This window comes from Eucalyptus grandis, chromosome 6 (assembly GCF_016545825.1).
Source record: "Eucalyptus grandis isolate ANBG69807.140 chromosome 6, ASM1654582v1, whole genome shotgun sequence".
Classification (NCBI taxonomy): domain Eukaryota; kingdom Viridiplantae; phylum Streptophyta; class Magnoliopsida; order Myrtales; family Myrtaceae; genus Eucalyptus; species Eucalyptus grandis.
Genome location: NC_052617.1, coordinates 24625610 through 24645597, shown reverse-complemented (window position 1 = coordinate 24645597; position 19988 = coordinate 24625610). Strand labels below are relative to the sequence as shown.

The 19988-nt window shown below is 40.3% G+C and overlaps 1 protein-coding gene and 1 pseudogene across 1 annotated transcript; both read right to left on the bottom strand.

The window, feature by feature from the left end:
- Window positions 1-202: 202 nt before the first annotated feature.
- On the bottom strand, window positions 203-4651 carry LOC104448973 (wall-associated receptor kinase 2). The gene is made up of 4 exons (XM_039314456.1): window positions 3919-4651; window positions 3765-3821; window positions 3419-3568; window positions 203-1598 (listed from the first exon to the last, which is right to left on the bottom strand). Exons 1-4 carry the CDS (start codon window positions 4649-4651, stop codon window positions 409-411), a joined length of 2130 nt encoding a protein of 709 aa, XP_039170390.1. The 3' UTR covers window positions 203-408.
- A 12123-nt stretch (window positions 4652-16774) lies between these two features.
- On the bottom strand, window positions 16775-18246 carry LOC104451719 (annotated as a pseudogene).
- Window positions 18247-19988: the final 1742 nt, after the last annotated feature.

Sequence of the window (19988 nt, the reverse complement as noted above, 5' to 3'; positions counted from 1 at the left end):
TGACTTTTCAGCCTTTTATTTCCTTTTTCTTCTTTTAAAAAAAATAAATCAAAAGTGGGTCCCACCGGCCCTTTTGGACTTGGTCAAAACGATTTGAATATTACAATATGTGAAACTAAAATTCGAAAGAGTAATTTCCTGTTAAATTTTTCAAAGAGATATTCAACCAGTCTTCCATAATTTTTCATTCATTAAATAAAATGGCTATTCCTCATAGCTTTGCAATCTATAGCTAGAACAGAAGTGAGTACAATCATGCATAATCCCCGTACTTAATTTAAAATAGAATCACCCCTTATAAAAGCTTTTAAATAGCTAATTAATCGGGAACTTAATCAAAAGATCAAGGACGAACATACGACCATTGGTTTTGTTTCTTGTACATATCCCCACGCTAGAAACCATGAATCAGACGCTAGAAGTGGTTGTGTCCGCTTCAATGTCGAATACCAAAAGATCAGTTGACTCCGGTTCGTTCATTGCACTGGCTGCGGTCCAGAGAGAATCACGTCTTGTCTCGTCGAGTAGACTTTGAGTCTCCTCGTTGTTCCGTTGATCCGCCCACAATTTCTTGTTGATCCTGGCTAGTTGCTCGGCCACTTCCCACATTGTTGGCCTACTCACGCCATTATAATTCAAGCACCTTCTAGCAAGCGAACCGACTGCCTCGATCTCCCGCACTTCAGCTTCATCGGATGCCTCAAAATTTATCCTCTGGAGGAGCGTTCGGTTCTCCACAGCAGAGATGAAAGATCGGATAATGTTGATTTTTTCCCTAGATTTTGCATGCTGAGTCGGTGTCTCTCCGATAAGGAGCTCCACAAGGACGACCCCGAAACTATAGACATCGCTCTTTGTGGTTAATTCCCCATTGGTGAGATACTCAGGGTCGAGATAGCCTATTGTGCCTTGTATTCTTTCGGTTGTATGAGTCTTTCCGGGTGAAATCAAAACCGAGGCTCCGAAATCGGATATTTTAACAGAGTATTTCTCATCCAAAAGTATATTCAGAGACTTAACATCGCCGTGAATGATTGGTGGGTCGGCCAGGGAATGCAAGTACTCAAGGCCCGAGGCAGCTTCCAAGGCAATCCTAAGGCAATTCTTCCACGAGTGCAAGACCGTTGATCTCTTGTCATGAATGTGGTGATAGAGAGTCCCATTGGAGATGTATTCATAGACCAACAATGGCACTTTTGTCTCCAAACATATGCCCAGGAGCTTGACCAAGTTCCTGTGATTCACCTGGGAAATGACGTGGATTTCGTGCAGGAATTCAGCATGAGTGCTCAGAGAGCTGTCTTTGTTCATGTCCTTTGGCTTCTTGACAAGGACATCTTTAGGCTTCTTGATTGCGACTAAAACGTCGCTATCGATTCTTCCTCTGTAAACTGAAGCAAAACCACCCTCACCGAGCTTGTTGCTAGCATCATAGTTGTTGATGGCTTTAGCCAACTTTGCCTCATCGAAGATTTTCACTCTCTGGTTCTTCAAGATCTCTCCTCCATTTTGCCTAAAGTATCTCTCTTTAGCCCTCCTCTTGCATATGAGCAAGACCAGGCCACTAACAACTATGCCCAACGTTACTGCTACAATGACTGCCACACAAAATTAAAAAATGGATGGATCAGTTTCTCTCCCGAATGATTGATTTACCTTGACAAGTATTGAATTTAGACCTTGTAAATTTTAGAACTAACATTTGTTCTTACATTTATCGGCTTAAATACATGACACATCGGCCACCAAATGGAGCATCCGAATTAAGCTACACCATAAAAAAATGCCCCAACTTTACCGAAACAAACTCATATTTTCCGAAAATTTACATACGCGTGCGCTAAGAGCCATTTCTCATATTGCCCGTCGAAGCCACCACAAGCCAAGACGAGAGTCACCGCTCAAAGCCGCCAACCCCACCCCCTTTTTCCCCTTCTCTCCCCGCGTATCTCTGTACAGAGGTCCTTGCATCAGAGGGTTGAGTTTTGTGTTTTCAACCCGACTGAAGTCATTTATGTATCATTGGTCATATGGGTAAAGTTGGGAGTTCAATATAACGGTTGCACCTTTAATCCTTTTAGCCAAAAGTGGTCAGGGTGTATTGAAAGAAAAAAGAAGTGTGGTGGGTACAGTCGACAGACGACCAAAGAAAGGAAAACAGGGTGTGGCCGTGTGTCTCTCTCGGTGAAAACTGAGAAAGAAAAGGAACAGAAAAAGCCAAAAAGGAGGAGGGGCAGGGAAACGGAATCTCCGGTCATAACAGATCGTAACACCATACAAATTTTCGTAGTTTCTATTCAAAATATCGCAATACAAAAAATTTCAATTTTTTTTTATGTGATAATTATCAAGTGATTGAGTACTCTTTCCCCAAAGATCCTAAGAAACACCCCAGAGGAGAAGCGGCACTTTTAGAGGAAGAACTTTGAGAGACTATTGTCACGGACCGGAGTTTTCAAGACCCGAGAGGCCAAAGAGATCAGCAAGACTTGAAGTGTCTTGGCCTCTAAGATTTTCATAAGGATTCTAGAATACTCTCAAGGACGGTACGGGAAATGTCTACTTAAGATATTTCTTGTATTTAATAGGATAGATGGCAGTTGAAAAGATAGTAATTGAAAATCCTCATTTAACTAGGAGTGCTCTCCTCATTTGAGCAATAGGAGTGAGCATTTGTTCCTTGGGAAAAAGGCTCAGTTTAGGCAATCCAATGAACTAAATGAAGCCTAAGTTGCCACACAGTCTCAATCTCAAGCATCGACCTATAATACTAGAGTGGGTGTTTCTTGAAGCTAAGTGAATAGGCTTATACTCGTAGGCGTGCGAGTTTGTAGACTCTAAATTGCTAGCTTTGTGAAAGCATTTTGAGTAATAGAAATCTATTTGGTGCCCGCCACTTTGTCTACATCTGTGTCATGATTCGTAATGTTCTTATGAAATTATTTGGGGAATTATATTAGCCAAGGGTTGCTTGTGGGGTATTATTGAATGGTGCGTCGGGTTTGTATTAGGGGAACTGTAACTAGTCGAAATTGGTGATCGGGGTGTGTCAATATGAAAGGAAGCATCATGATGCTACGCCAAAAAATGATAGGCTGTCATTGAAGAGTCTAGTTCTAAGAAAATTGCCCCTACTTCTCAAGGCGCGTGGGGATTTCTTTGATGAAAGCACATTGAGGAGTTGATAAGGTCGTTAAAGTTAAGGCTTCGGATGCTAAAACGTGTGTTCGAGGCATTAAGCATAAATGAGTCGGAGCCCACTTACAACCATATCATTGACTGGTGATCGAGTTGAATGTAGAGTGAGAACAATTTGAGAACATAAAAATATAAGTTGGATCAATTGCAAGGGGACTCGTAGTCTAGAGCAAGAGCAGCTTAGATTGTTGAGTGACCATCACAAGGGAACTAGGGTTACCTGCAGCGATTATGACATGATGAGAGATTTGACAACTAACTTTGCCATCACCCTCCCTGCCAAACGGGCAGTCGCATGTGTAGTTCCCAGCTGTGTTCTTGCAATTCCCATGACATGGATATCTCCCTGGATCGTTGAATTCGTTGATATCTATGTCAAACAGAATCAAAGGTGAAACTGTAAGTGTACGTTCATGTGTTATTGCGCTTCTTAAAAATAACGTCTGGGTTGTATTGAAGCATCTAACTCAACTCAATGGAGAGCTGGCTGGAGGAGGCTGGATCACGGAAATTCTGGCCCAATTCAAACAAAAAAATTTTGGCTCGCAAAGAGAACAGAAGAATACCTTCACATCCTGCGGAGTTTGGGGACAGCGGGGGCATAGGATTCCCGTGTACCCAGGCTTTCAGAAGCAACGATAACCATTCCCTTTTGGAAGTCAGAGCAGTTACTGTTGGCGCCGCAGGAATAGCCCGATCGGTTCGATTGCGCTACCTCACAGGTCAAATTCCGTTCAACTACCCAATCCAGGACAACCTGTGAGTAATTTTTGCGTGGCAAGTAATTTTTGAGTTGCAAATCATCCGGGACAGGGAGCTTGTAATCGGAGACATTAAACGTCTCCTGGTCCACCACGAATGCCGATCCACAAGAGCTGAAGTGCCGAACTTCGGAGTAATTCGTTGAGCTGCTCATATTTATACGAAGGCTCCTCAGGCTCTTGGGGATCGACGTCTGACAGCACCCGAGGCCGGAGCAAGCACTCTCGGCTGTGAAGTCGACGTCCTCGCGGCAATAGGAGAGGCATCCACTCCCGGATTTCTTGGTAGCGTCTAAGAAAAGAGCCCATGTGTCGCAACCAAAGACAGTGAACTTGTTCCGGGTGTCCGAGACTGTATAGTGCCCGTCTTTGCCCAATCTGAACCATGGTTTAGGGCGAGAACCATTGAGGCGACCGCCACTCTCGTCACGACAGTCGTATGCTATGTAATGGCCAATGGTCATCGTCCCGTCCTCCACAGATATGTTGTACACCGGAATGTTGCCGAGGATCAGTTCCCCGGATGTGGGGTCGCATTTGAGGGCGAGTTTGGGGTTCCACGCGCAACTTTCGCTGAGCCCGAATGGGAAAGGCACGTTCAGGTTGCCGCACGTTCGGTTGCAGTTGCCCTTCTCGGCAAAAGTGGCCAAGACCAAGGCCAACGGAAGGAAACACAACACCGCCGCTTTCATCTTTTATGTTTCTCCAATCTGTGCTTTCCTCTGGCTCTCCTATCACCGGTTTTATAATCCTACTTTCGCTGATGCCGATGCCTCCGCGGCGGCCAAGTCAGTGAGCACATTGGAAGACCGGGTCATCAATTACGACCCCGTCCACCAGAGTGGGCTGGGTTTTCCTTGAAAACTTGCCTGAGTATAGACACTGCTTTCATTTTCACTTAAAATTCAGACTATAAAAATGTTTTTCTTTTATTCATTTTTATTAGTGACGCAAGAGATTATTTTTGGGAAAATGTTTTCTAAATCATTCATTTTTCGCGGAACAAATACACCCTGAATCTAGCGTGGGACATTACAATTTTCGACATGAAAATTGTAATATGTGCGATCCATTATCTATCCTGCTTATAAGTGAAGAGATTCAAGGAACGACTTCTCACATAATTGCCAATTTATCCTCCACTGTAACTTCTCTAACTTACATTTTCTTCTTAACTTATCCAATTTGTTTTGTACACTAATTTATCTACATTTTAACGAATATTTCATTTACCAATGTAATTTGAGAGAATGGTGACATCTTACCTTCTACACTTTGTGAAAAGCTTAATTTATCACTGAGGATAGTACTATCACACCTTATACAATCTTGTTTCTATATTGTTTTTGGCCCAATTCCTGAAAAAACCACAAACTTTACTTTAGTTTTGATTTTATCCCGAACCTTTTTTATCTTAAAAAATATCTAACTTTCACTTTAATCACAAATTTATCTGATTAACCCTCTGTCCAAAATTACTATTAATCTTCTAATGTGGCATTTCCACATCAATTGTAAATCTATGTAGTCCGCTTATGAGGATTTTTCATCACCCTTCATCACCCTTCATCACCTCCATATTTTTTTCTTCTTGATTCCTTGCAAACTCCATTAATGGATGCTCGAGCTCAGATCTTGGTCATCCGGCCTCAGATGTGAGTCGTACAACCTTAGCTCTGAGTCGCATGACATCGGATGTGAGGTCTCGCGCCTCAAATGCAAGTTTCAACCTCCACTAATGGAGGTCACCCAAAGGGCACAAAGTCGAGGAAACGATCTGAGCCCTTGGATTGACGGTGGTTGCAGGGAAAGCTTGGGATCGTTTTGTTATCGCCCGGGTGCGCGATGGGTCTATAAAGCTTTGGGGATGCCTGAGCGAAGTTGATGCCCGATAAAAATGGCTTCTTGAAGCGTCAAAACCAGAACGAAAATAGGGGTCTTGGCCGAAATGGCCGGAGATGATTCCGGTGACTGCAACCATCACGAACGTGTTGTCGAAGGTCATGGCCTGGCGTCAGAGGTCTTAAGGGCGATGGATGAGCGCCAGCAAAGCTGTGACCGAGTGAGTCCATGCGAAGAGAACAGTGAACAGCGACGAGGCTTTAATCTCAACCAGCTTTGGACATTCCAATACCCACAATTTTTAAGCTTCTTTGAGCTTCCTGTAATGATTAACCTCTCAAGGGGATCACATTTGGTCACTATCAATGCTCTCGGTTGGTCGAATCGACTGAGTTCAGTTCTTAAGGCTGAGATTGAGAAATTTGTCGCTTTAACAAGTTTTTCAAGTTGGAAATGATTGACCAAAATATTATCGAGTTGAAATTCACAAGTTGCAGCTTCAGAAGCTGTGTGATTGATTGCGAGGAAGCTCCAATAATATCGCCTACCCAGATTTGAGCTCTTTGCTCGACCACCTATGTTAAAGGAGGTTGCAAGGGTCAAAGAAGAAAAATAGCAAATAAGGATGACGAACAGTGACGAAAAATTCATGTAAGCAGACGACTTAAATATGCTGCTGACATGGAGATGCCACTTCGGCTGATTAACAGAGATTTTGGATAGAAAGTTAACGTAGGTGGGCAGATTGAAGATAAAGTGAAATTTTAAGATTTTTTTAGACAAAGAAAAGTAAGGGGTATAATTGGGAGTGAACTTCAAACTTGGAATCCTTTTAAGTAAATAGGTTCTTTTTTTTCTTATCAGTTCTTGAAATTACTTTTTTTTTTAATAATCGAAAGACCTAACCATAATTAGCCAGCTATTTAGAGAAAAAACTAATGCAACAACGCACCATCAAGACCACCCACTGAAAATTGAGATCCCTAGGGTAGGAGCCGAACTCATAACATTGGATTTTTCTGAGCCGCAAGCATGAGAATGCCCTTATCATTGGGTCAATCTCAAGGTAGATCCTTGGAAATTTACAACGCATACCGAGATATATTAAAAAAAAAGACCTATTAGGATTTTAACAATCTAGACGTGAGAACACGGGCTCCATATCAATATCGGGGAAGACTTTGACTAGTCCTTGTTGAAGACGGACTTCACAATTCATCCTCATTCAATGTTTCGATTCTCGCCAGTTTTTTGTTTGGTATGTAGACACAAGTTTTGACCATTATCCTTACCACTATTCATGCGAAGATGCAGATCGACATACCAAGATACATTAAAAAAAAAAAAAAAGAAGAGATTCATTAGGATTTTAACAATCTAGACATGAGAACACGGGCTCCATATCAACATCGGGAAGACTTTGACTAGTCCTTGTAGAAGACGGACTTCACAATTCATCCGTGTTCAGTGTCTCTGTCGCTGTAGAAAATTTATTCAGAAAATTGACATTCTAGAGCAGTGACTAGTCCTCACTAGTTTTTTGTTTGATATGCAGACATGAGATTTGACCATTGTCCTTACCACTATTCATGCGAAGATGCAGACTTCAGAACTTAGCGTCCATGGAGTATCAAAAGGAGGGTTGATCCAGAAAAGTTTCTTAGTCCTCCGAAATATCAGCTGATATTTTATCAATTTTTTAGCTTTCTCACGAGCTGTACCATGTCAAAACTTCTTAGAAGCAATAGGCAGATTGCGGGAATTGGATACCCTGAAAATCTGCGGTTGCCCAAAGCCTGCAATCTTATTCCGATGGTGATGGCAATGGTGTTGGGTGGGCTGGGAAGAGGGGGAGTTTCATCTTCAGCCCAACAAGTTTATAGGTCTCATGGCCACCTCCGTGGGGATAGAGAAGTTTTAAATTAGAAATTTGAAGGTCCTTTGCTTCAAGAGGGATCGCATTTGACTAAAAATCCCCATAAAAGGGACCTCAATTTAACAATTGAAAAAGGACTCCGTGCAAATTTTATAATTAAAAAAGAAGTCCATCAGATATGTTTGCGTAATGTAATTATAATTTTTGTTTTACTTCAACGATCAATATCTTTCACTTATATGTTCATAAAGGGCAAGTCGTTGCGCAAAATAATATACCGAGTCATCCATGATACCGACCCGTGTGGGACAGAGACCGCTGCATTTTAAAACAACAAAAGACAGTTTGACATGTTCATGGAAAGAGAGGAGGCCATCATTTGCCTTGGTCTATATGTACTCTAAAGATCAACAGCAATGATCAACGCCTTTCCTATGTAGTTATCTTGGTCATTTAAAGTTCTTTTGTCAGCTTTTCCGTGAAAGAGTTAGGGATAGTTGAATAAATAAAATAATATGCAGAAGATAAGAATACGCAATTTTTATGTACTTCAATATATATTTATAAAAGAATACATAGAGACCTATTTACATGATTAGATAGAGGAAATCGAACAAAATCAAATCCAATATATTTAATCAAAATAGATATAGAAAATTATAGATAATATTTTAAATATCTCTACAAGATATCTAAATATCTCTAACAGGCTGTAAAAGGAAAAATAATAATCATAAAACTCATGTTTGGATTAACTTAGTTGGTTGGGAGTGTCGGGCTATTACCAATTAAGGAACGGGAGATCATCAAGCAAACTACTTTGGGTCAATTCCACGTGCTCATATTCAAAGTTGAACCTAACGCTTCATGGGATTTAAAAGGAATTTTATGGATTATTAGAAGGTAATAATATTCAGTCATGCTAGTTATGACTCCAGGGCATTTGTGGGGAAAGAGACTAGCTACTCTATGGGGGGGAAAAACAAGTTAACAACTTAACGTAAGATTTTGAAGAAGGAAGAAGCAGCCAGAGAAATTCGTTCTCTATTAGCAAGCTTTTGACTTCCAAAAATCTATACCAGCATATAAAAGTGCAGGAACGTTAATTTCCTAAAAAGGCGGGGGAAGAATCAATGGGCGTCAACAGGAACATTGAAACCCGTCATTAAAACCGCCTGTTCGTGACGGCCTCCATTGGTCGTCCTAATTTCTTTTGTCCATATTTTAAATCCAATCCAGAAACACAAATTCCTCTTGGGTTCGGCCCGTCTTTAAAAAACCCACAGGGTCCTCGATCCAGCCCCGCCACGGAGTCAGGTTCTCTAGGCTTTTGATTTTGAGGGAATGAGAGGAACTCGTTTTCTGGTTCTGGATGCGATGGTTCAAGCTATAGTCCCTGCACCGAAATTGAATTAAGTCACGATTGAAGCCATGATGATCTCCAAACCCCCCGTCCTATGTCCATGCAAACACGGCAGAATCCTAAATAAATAAATATATATATTTATATAATAAATTTATTATAAATTAATTTTTTTATCACTAAAAATATCAAAGTGGAATACCGGTGATATTTTACTCAAACCAATTTTTTGCTTACTAAAAACTCCAAACTAAGATATATGCGATAGATTTATCGTCAATTAATTTTCAATTAATTTAAAGTATTTTTCATGAACTAATACATTTTTGACAAATGAATGGTAAAATCCCAAATTGGTAAACTAATCAACTACCATACAAAATAATATCCAAAATTTTGGCAAATAGATTGAAAAGATGGTTGCCTATGCTGATTTCAGGAGAGCAAAGTGGAAGACAGATTCAAGATAATATTTACACTGTTCAAGAGGTATTGCATCAATTGAGAATGAGGAAAAGGAAAAAACATTTCCAAGTAGTGCTGAAACTTGACATGCAGAAAGCATATGATAGAATAGAATGGGATTTCTTAGAAGGCTACTTGCTGAAAATGGGGTTCTGTGCTAAATGTGTTCACTGGATTATGCAATGTGTCACTACAGTCAATCTCAACATCAAGTTTAATGGGGAACCACTTCCTTATTTCGCTCCCACAAGAGGTATTAGACAAGGAGACCCTTTATCACCATATCTATTCATTTTGGCGGTAAACACTTTGTCATCTTTGATGGGTAAAGCTCTACAAGATGGGAATATCAAAGGCATTAAGCTGAACAGATTCTGCCCCACTTTGACTCACTTATTATTTGCGGATGATTCAATATTTTTCTTGGATGGATCTTTACAAGAATTGCCAAAATGTTGCAGCTGTTCTTAATCGCATTGTTACACCTCGGGCCAAGCTGTAAACCTAAACAAGTCTAGCATCTTTTTAGCAAAGACAGTCCATCTCTATTAAGGGATAACATGAAAAGAGAACTGATGGTACCAAAGCTAGAGAGATCAAGTAAGTATTTGGGAATTCCATCTGATTGGGGAGCATCGAGGAGACAAATGCTTGGGTGGATTTTAAATAGGGTAAATATGAAATTAGAGAGCTGGAAGGAACAAATCATATCAAAAGCAGGAAATGAAATACTCCTGAAATCAGTGGTGCAGGCGGTATCTCAATATGCCATATCAGTTTTTAAAATTCCAGTTTCAATTTACAAGGCTATAGAGAAAAAAAATAGCTAATTTCTGGTGGAAAAACAGTTAATCAAAAGTTGGTCTGCATTGGAAGAGATGAGAAATCATGAAAATGAGGAAAGATAGGGAGGAATGGGATTTAGAGACTTCCTTACTGTTAATAATGCCCTATTGGGTAAACAAGCTTGGAGGATGGTAAAAAACCCGGACGCACTATGGAGTAAACTATTAAAAGGGCTCTATTTCTGTCGCAAAGACTTTTGGCATGCGGATAAAGGTTTTACCTTCATTGGGGTGGAAAAGTTTGTTGTTAGGAAGGGAGGCTATTGTGGAGTCAGTGAGATGGTCGATAGGAAATGGAGAAAATGTCAATATTAGAATAGATAGATGGCTGAAGAAAAGGATTAATTGGAGGGCTTGCAAATAGAAATGATCCACATAAAGTTTTTGAGTTGATAAACTTTGAGACACAACAATGGAATGAACTGTTGATAAATAGCCTATTTGATGAGCAAACTACTCAGGAAATCCTCGCAATTCCAATCAATTGTCATATCACTAGCAATGAATTAATGTGGATAGGCACAAAGAATGGCTCATTTATAGTCAAAAATGGCTATAACTTGCTAAGAGATAGAACAACAACAAGCAAAGCAACAGAACATCCTTCCTCCTCATATCAAACCCCAATAGAGCTATGGAATGCAATATGGCATATGTGGACTAGCCCAAAAGTGAAAATCTTTGTATGTAATGCTTGTCAAAACGCCATACCTAACCAAGGAGAATCTATGGAAAAGAAAGATATTACCTGATCCGGTATGTGATTTGTGCCGAGATAAGGTGGAACCGTTTGAACACACCCTCCTCCTCTATCCATGGGCTGCAAAGGTATGGAACTACCTGGAAATCAACCTACGAGTAGATGCACATGAGGTTAAACGAATAGATGAATGGCCGGTACAATTTATAAGAAAAAATTCTCACCTTCCATCTCTGGACAGGATCGGAAATCTTCTTTGGCAAATATGGAAGGAGCGCAACAATTTTATTTTTCGAGATACAAAACCAGAAGTCTGCAAAGTAATAGATCTAGCAAAATTTCAGCAAGGTAGCTACCAAAAATTGGGATTTCGCTATACTCTGGAAGAAAAAATCGAAGAGCAACAGATCTCACTTACCTAGCAAGCTCCGAAAGCCGGTTCCTTCAAGCTTAATGTAGATGGGTCGTTGTGCGAGGGATCAAGGAAGGAGCCGTGTCTTGCGTCGTCCGGGACTCCTCTGGTAGCCTCATCGACGGATTTACAAAACTTGTTCGGGCAAAATCGGTTCTGCAGTTGGAGACCCTAGGGGTTCTCGAAACCCTGAAGTACTTGAAAGATAAAAAAGTTGGGGACGCTTTGGTTGAGTATGACAACCAATCTGTCGTGAACTATTTGACGAATGCAGAGGAAATGGACTGGCAAGCACGTGTAGTTCTGTTCAAATGTAAAACTCTTCTGTAGCAGCTGCCGTTAGTGGGCTTGACTTGCTGCCCACAATCAGCTAACACAGTGGCGGACTGGGCCGCACGACAATAGCGATTGAAGACCCTCCCTCCAAACTGATGGGCCTCTCCTCCTCCAGGCCTTTGGGCTTTGTTTGTTTGGATGCCCCGGCTATGGGGTTTGTTGCCTCTACCTTATAACATAAATAAAATAACTCATTTCGACCAAAAAAAAAAAAAAAGACTACCATATATCATCCAATCATTAATTTGACAGTAAAATTTAATGAAAACTAATGAATGGTAAATTTGTTACAGGTGTAATTAATTCGGGATAAATTTGTCATCGGTCGTCATCAATTTGAGATTTTTCGTGGTATTAACTTAAAAGAAAACAAAGAGTTATCACTTGATGTTCGTTTAGCTAATATTTCTCTTCTGTCTTGTCTTTTGACTTCCAATGTAAGGGCTCAAGGTCGAGGCGTCAGTTTGCCGCTTCGACCGAGGAGCTCATGAAGATGAACTACACCAATAATGTCACTTTGTTTGCTCCCTGGAAGAGAACTGCAGATTAAGAAATCCATACCCTCAGTGGAAGCCATTTCCGAAAGGATTGAAAATCTGAAGAGACGTAGAATTGATGCCTCAGATCATTTAAACGATGCAAGGGTGCAAGTTCATAACAAAAAAAGAGCTCTTTTACATATAACATTCCAAGCCATCTTGTGCAGATGACGGAGAGACGCGATTGACTGGTTAATCTTTATCGTTGCCCAGCCTACATGCATAATCGCACAGTGATTATCAAAACGTAGTTATCATTTGTAACTATAAGTCTATGACAGCCATACACTAAAGTGTCATCCTTAATTTATGGGCCATTTTCTTGCAATACAGCTTCCAACAGCTCTTTGCTCTTTTTGTAAGAAAACCACCCTTCCATCAGACAAAGTCATCACAGTAGTCAGGCAAGAAGATTAATCCCAAAGCCCTGATATCGGAAGGATTTTACTTCTTTTGCAAAAATGCACAAGGACAAATCTTTGACTCACTGTATAGTACAGTTGTGATTAATGAATTAGTGTCTCATTTGGTTTATGGATGAGTCTGATAATCTCTTACTCATCTTAGATAAAGCGATTTCCCAAAATACCCAGCAACTTATAGCGAAGTTGTACCCAATCCTTGCCAAGCGCGTATGAATGCAACAAATATCGCAAAACGGTCCCCCGTCGTTATTGGCGGTGAGTGTGTAGGTGACAGTGGTTGATGGGCACCATGCGATTGCTAAAGGTCATTAAGGACAGGCTTTTAGGCTTTTAGGCTTTTAGGCTCGTCTTTGCCGGTCGCTGATTGTTAATTTTCTTAGCAGTGTTTTTGAGAGAGTTGTTTCCAATATTTTTTAAGTGCTTCTGATATTTGAACAGAAGCGTTTTGAACTTTTTGTAATTGTCCAAAAAAAAACCCTCTCCGTAGATTATATCCTCCATACTAGCCACGGGCATCAACAAACTCAACGATGGTGGCCCCAAGATGAGAAGAATTGTGGCGCAAAGAGTTCATAAGAAAGACGAAGCCATCATACCGGACGCGCTCTTTCTTGTTCTTGTGGTGAGATTCTATATGGAATAAGGGATTTAAAATATAAAAAGACAACCCAAAAGTTAAGAGCATGATTGCCATTCATATCAATATTATTTTTAACCAAACCACGTGCAATGCATGTGATTCAGATACTAATAAAAAGAATCAGGTAAATTTCCGAAACACTCTACAGTTGTGGTATTTTAACGTTCAAGAAGCGAGTCCATGAGAAATCATTTTATAATCAATGACAAAATCTATATCTAAAATCAGCAATATGGCTTTCTATATTGAAAATTAGAAATCATTTTTTGGAATAGAATCTATATCTCCACTAGTCCATGAGGTTGTTTGAATGCTTTGGAGCAGATGCCAGTCGACAAACCGGGAAGTCCATGCTTGGACCTATGTATTGGGAACCTAACCAGAGATGACGATGGCTCAGCCCTGGGTCTGGTCCTTGCGGCCTAAGACCAAGGACTGCCGATAAGCCAAGCTCAAGACTGCAGCACCAAAACCTAGGTCCCAGGGGCCAGGTCTGTGATCGAGAATTTTTTGGAAGTGTATTTTAGAGTAATCCAATAACAATTATTGTAAGATGACTTTCTATCTTTTCTACAAAACACAAACGTGTACAAGAAAATGATATTAATATTTTTTTTATTTTGTTCAAATGCCATTGAAAGAGTCTCCAATAAAGTCCACTTTTCACGAAACAAGCAAAGTCTTCATATAATACTACATAATAACACATCAAAGCCGAAATCATAATAAATAAATAAAAACAATAGGTGCTGCCAATTGCATTGACCAAGACTCTGTGTCGGGGGATTCTATAGTCCAAACTGAGTTACACTATGGAGACACTACGCTGGAGCTTGTTTATCGTGGACTAAGCAAGAGACGCTACGCTACTAAGTGACGATATTCAGAACGGGACAAGCCGGGCAGGCCACATTTATTCATCGAATTAATTAAGTGTTACGTGAAAATCTTGTTTAGGTTAAGCTTCGATTGTTTCGCAAAAATATAATATTACTGGAAAATATTTTTCATAAAGCTATTTTCCAAGAAAATGATCATAATTTTTAGTATTCAATAGAAACCTAAAAATGGAATGAAAAATATTTTCCGATGTTTGGTTTTATTTTATTTTTGGGAAAAATTATCAAAAAAAATCAAATTTTAATTTTTTAATTGAACAAAAATCTTAATTTTTATATATTTTTAAAATATTAAAAATTAAATTTTTTATTATTTTTTATTTTTAAAAATATAATCTTTATTAATTTTAATTTTTTCTTGTTTTTTTTTTTTTCCTTTTTCTTTTCCTTCCTCCTCCTACCTCCATCACCACATGCCTTAATGATGGCTAGCTACCTAGTGACCAACCAAGACGCGGATCGGTGAGGTCAAGCTTTGCCCGGCCAAGTCTTGAGCTCCATCAAGGTCGGTAAGTTCGCAATTCGCCTGATCTAGGTGAGCTTGAGCTCCACCTAACCAAGCGAACCCAAGCTCATCGAGGCCAATGAGCTCAAACCAGATCTAGGTGAGCTTGAGCTCAATGAGCTCAATCGAAGCGAGCTCGCGAGCGAGCTCAAGCACTACCAAACTACCAAACCTAGTGAGCTTGAGCCTCGCCCTCGCTAAATCTGGCCTCGAAGCCTTGCTTGTCTTGCCATAGGCTAGTAGGGAGCTCATCGGCTTGTGGTGAGGCTTGAGTTGGCTTGTGGCGATCCTCAACCGTCGCCATGGCCAAAGACCAACCAAGGAAGAAAAGAAAAAAAAGAAAAAGAACAAGAAAATAGAAAAAAAATTTAAAACTCAATTTAAAAATAAAAAAAGAAAAAGAAACATAAAATAAAATAAAAATGTGTTTAGTGAAAGAAGGTGAGGGAGAAGAAGTTACTCACTTTAAAGGTGTTTTTTTTTTCTAATAGTGGAAAACTTTTTCTTTAGGTAGTTCATTTTCTGTGAAACAAATATTAGAAAATTCATAAAATGTTTTCTTGGAAGTTTTCTTTTTTTTAAACAAATGGAGTCTAAGAGCGGGTTTAGTTCAGCATTTTGAAAGCCCATTAGAAAAATATAAAACATTTTAGCCTAAAGAACTTTCATTAAATGCAAAGGTCGTTTGGTAGACTGCACATTTTGAGAAGCAATTTTGAGAGAAATGTTGTTTGTTAGAAAATATATTTAAAAACCACTTTAGGTGAGTAATATTAGTTTTTAAATTTTATTTTTCTAAAACTGAAATAAAAAATATGTAAAATGTTGACAATAGTAATAAAAAAATCAAATATATATATAATTAAAGAAAAAAGATCAAACCTTTTGCTAATCCAACACAGGGCTACGACCACCGATGAGCCAGATTTGGCACCAATGGTTGTCAATCGAGGTTGCCTAGGGTTGGGTGAACTCTACTGAGGGATGTTGGAGGTCGCCCAATCTCGAGTGACCCTCGGCAAGGGTCACGCGACCCAAGTAGCACATGACCCAGGTGATCGCTACCTAGGTCGCCCAAGGTTGTGCAACCTCTGGCTGCCCTCTCCAAGGTCGCACAACCCTTGTTGGAGGTTGCTCAACCTTGGGCAATCTCAACCAATGGCCGTTGGTGCCAAATTTGGCTTATTAAGTGTCATAGCACGTTCAACCAAAAAAAAAAATTTATATAGCACGCAAGACTAATGAAGGATTAGTCTTTTTTTAGCATTTTTTAGCATTTAAAAAAATAACGAGGTAAAAAATGGAAATTTGAAAAATGGGTGAGGGTAGTTTTGGAAAAAAAGTTTCGGCATTTGATTAAATGTTAAAATCTCACAGCTAATCTCTACCGGCATTGGGTTCTCAGCCTTCTCAATGCTGACTTTTACTTAAAAGTTATTTCAAAATAATTACTAAAGAGTCTAACATTTCCCTAATGAGCTTTAGAGGCCAAAAGCTTATTGGGAATGCTGAAACAAATGCACCCTACGTTGACCAACTGATTTGAGCCACCACACCAGATCTAGTAGTTTTTATACAAGCATTACAAATGTGACTGTGTGCATAACTGGAATCAACTTTGTGGGTAGAGTTCGTCATTCATGCTTTCTCGCAGCTCTTGCCTTTCTATGAAGCGGCATCTTTTTGCTATAGTGACAAAAAGGTAAAAATAAGAAAACGATGCAACGCCAAAAATTAGGAAACCGCCTTCGTGCTTTATTTGGGAAAGAAGGTCTACGCGAAGCTGCAATTCAAATATGTAATTTCCCATTGAATTGTTGGAATAGATACTGAAAGGAGCAATCATTCCATAATTATTCATATAGGTAAAGCTCTAGATAGAACAGATGGGAGTATAATCATCATAATCCCCCGTACTTGATTTAAATAAGAATCATCCCTTAAAAAACTTCAAAATTCTTAATTAATGAAGCCGGAACATACGACCCCTGGACTCGTTTCTAGGGTAGAAAGCACGAGTCAGACGCTGCAACTAGAAGTAGCTGCTTTGATGTCAAATAGCAAAAGAGCAGTCGACTCCAGTTTGTTCATTTCACTTATTGAAGTCCGGAGAGAATCACATCTCATCTTGTCAGTAAACTTTGAGTCTCTTTGTCGTCCCATTGATCGGCCCACAGGTTCTTGTTGATCCTTGCTAGTTGCTTGGCCACTTCCCTCATTGTTGGCCTTTCGATGCCATTAAAGTTTAAGCACCTTCTACCAAGTGAACCGACCGACTCGATCTCCCGCAGTTCAGCTTCATTGGATGCCTCAAACTTTGTCATATGGATGAGTGTCCGGTTCTCCATAGCGGAGATGAAAGACTGGATGGTGTTGATTTTTTCCCCATATTTTGCCCGTTGAGTTGGCATCTCTCTAGTTAGGAGCTCCACAAGGACAACCCCAAAGCTATAAACATCGCTCTTCGTGGTTAATTCACCAGTGATGAGATACTCAGGATCAAGGTAACCTATTGTGCCTTGTACTTTATCGGCTATATGGGTCTTTCCAGGTGACATCAAAACTGAGGCCCCAAAATCAGATATTTTTTGCTGAGTACTTCTCATCTAAAAGTATATTTAGAGACTTGACATCACTATGAATGATCGGTGGGTCAGCTAGAGAATGCAAGTACTCGAGGGCCAAGGCAACTTCGAGGCAACCCTGAGGCAATTCTTCCACGAGTGTAGAATGGTCGATCTCTTGTCATGAATGTGGTGATGAAGAGTGCCATTAGGAATGAATTCATAGACCAACAATGGCACTTTTGTCTCCAAACATATGCCTAGGAGCTTGACCAAGTTCTTGTGATTCACCTGTGAAACAATGCTAATTTCGTGCAGAAATTCATTGTGAGTACTCAGAGACAAGTCCTTGTTCATGTCTTTCGGCTTATTGACAAGGACATCTCTAGGCTTCTTGACTGCGACTAAAACGTCACCATCAATTCTTCCTTTGTAGACTGAAGCAAAACCACCCTCACCAAGCTTGTTGCAAGTATCGTAGTTATTGGTGGCTTTAGCCAACTGTGCCTCAGTGAAGATTTTCACTCTTTGGTGCTTCAAGATCTCTCCTCCATTTTGCCTAAAGTATCTCTCTTTGGCTCTCCTCTTGCATATAAGCAAGACTAACCCACTAACAACTACGCTTAATGTTATTGAGACAATGACTGCCACACAAAATAGATGAATAAATGAATTAGTTTCTCCCAAAAAAAAAAATTTGACTTAGGTTATATGATGAATTCTGGCCTTCTAAATTTAAGAACTAAATTTTAATGTTAACTTGACCCCCTTAAATACTTGGATCTCAAAGTTCTTCAACCTTCGACTCTTAGATGGGAGGTTTGTCAGTATTTTTTTCTTAAACTCAATCGAGTTCGTTTATGCACTTTTGGTCATGTTGGTAAACTTGCAATTTTTAGATGAAGGTTGGACTCTTTAGCGTTCTAGCCAAAAGGACTTGGGGTGTTTTTGAAGTAAAGAGAAAAAAGCAGTGTGGTGTGTACAGTGAATATACGACCAGAAGATAATAAAACAGGGTGCGGCCGGGGGTGTCTCTCGGTGAACACTGAAAAAAAAACAGATGAGGGGCACTTCTATGGTACTTGGAATCGATTCTCGGATTATAACGGATCGTAGTTTACTGCCTTTGCAATCATTGGGCAAGACTGACCTTTCTTTTTCTCTTTTTTTTTTTTTTTTTTTTTATCCAATGGTCATCGAGGGGTGATCAATGATCTCTTGGTTGAAAAGTAGGATCGAATACAATTTCAGAGCATCTCAACATAAGCCAGATCAATAGCAAGTGGACTCGCGGTCAGCAAGAATAGAATAGTTCATTAAGCGACCATCACAAGGCAATAGAATTACCTGCAGCAGTCGTGGCAAGACCTGAAATTTGGCAACCGACTTTGCCATCACCAGTCATGCCGAATGGGCAATCGCATGTGTAGTTCCCAGGCGTATTCTTGCAATTTCCATGACATGGGTATCGTCGAGGATCCTTGCATTCATCAATGTCTATATGAAGCAGAATCAATGGTGAACTGTAAATTTGGCCCAATCCAATAATATAAATTTTGGCTCAATCCAATAATATAAACTTTGGCTTGCAAAGAGAACGGAACGATACCTTGACATCCCAGGGACAGTGGAGAGGCGTAGGGATTCCCTGTGTACCCAGCATCACAGAAGCAACGATAACCCTGCCCGTTCCTGAAGTCAGAGCAGAAACTATTGGCACCGCAAGCATAGATCGATCGGTTCGATTGCGCTTCCTTGCAGGTCAAATCCCGTTCAACTACCCAATCCAGAACAACGTTTGAGTATTTTTAACGAGCATATCATCTGGGACAGGAAGTTCGTATTTGGAGACATTAAACGAGTCCTGGTCCACTAAGAACGCTGATCCACAAGAGCTGAAATTGTAAACTGAATTGTAATTCATTGCGCTTATCATGGATATATTGAGGCTTCTGAGGCTCTTGGGGATCGATGTTTGACAGCATCCGTAGCCGGAGCAATAGCTTTCGGCTGTGAAGTTAATGTCCTCGTGGCAATAGGAGAAGCATCCACTCCCAGCAGTTCCATTGGCATCCAAGATAAAAGCCAAGGTGTCGCAACCGAAGACGGTGAGCTTGTTCCGGGTGTCTGAGAATGTATATTGCCCTTCTTCACCCAGTGTGATCGACATGTCAGGGACAGAGTCGTCAAGCGGATGGCCACTCTCGTCGTAACAGTCGAAAGCTCTGTACTGGCCAATGGTCATTGTCCCGTTCTCCACGGATATGTCCAACACCGGAATGTCATCTTCGAGGGACAGGTCCCCGGAAGTGTGGTTGCAGCTGAGGACGAGGTAGGAGTTCCGCGCGCAACTTTGTCGAGCCCAAATGGGAAAGGCACGCTCATGTTGCCGCACGTTCGGTCGCAGTTGTCCTTCACGGCAAACGTGGCCAAAGCCAAGGCCATTGGAATGGAAAGAAAACACAACACAGCTGCTCTCATCTTTATGTTTTTCCAATCTGTGCCTTCCTCTGGCTCTCGTCTTACCGGTTTTTATAATCCTTATTTTCGTTGATGCCGATGCTTCCAATCTGTGCCTTCCTCTGGCTCTCGTCTTACAGGTTTTTATAATCCTTACT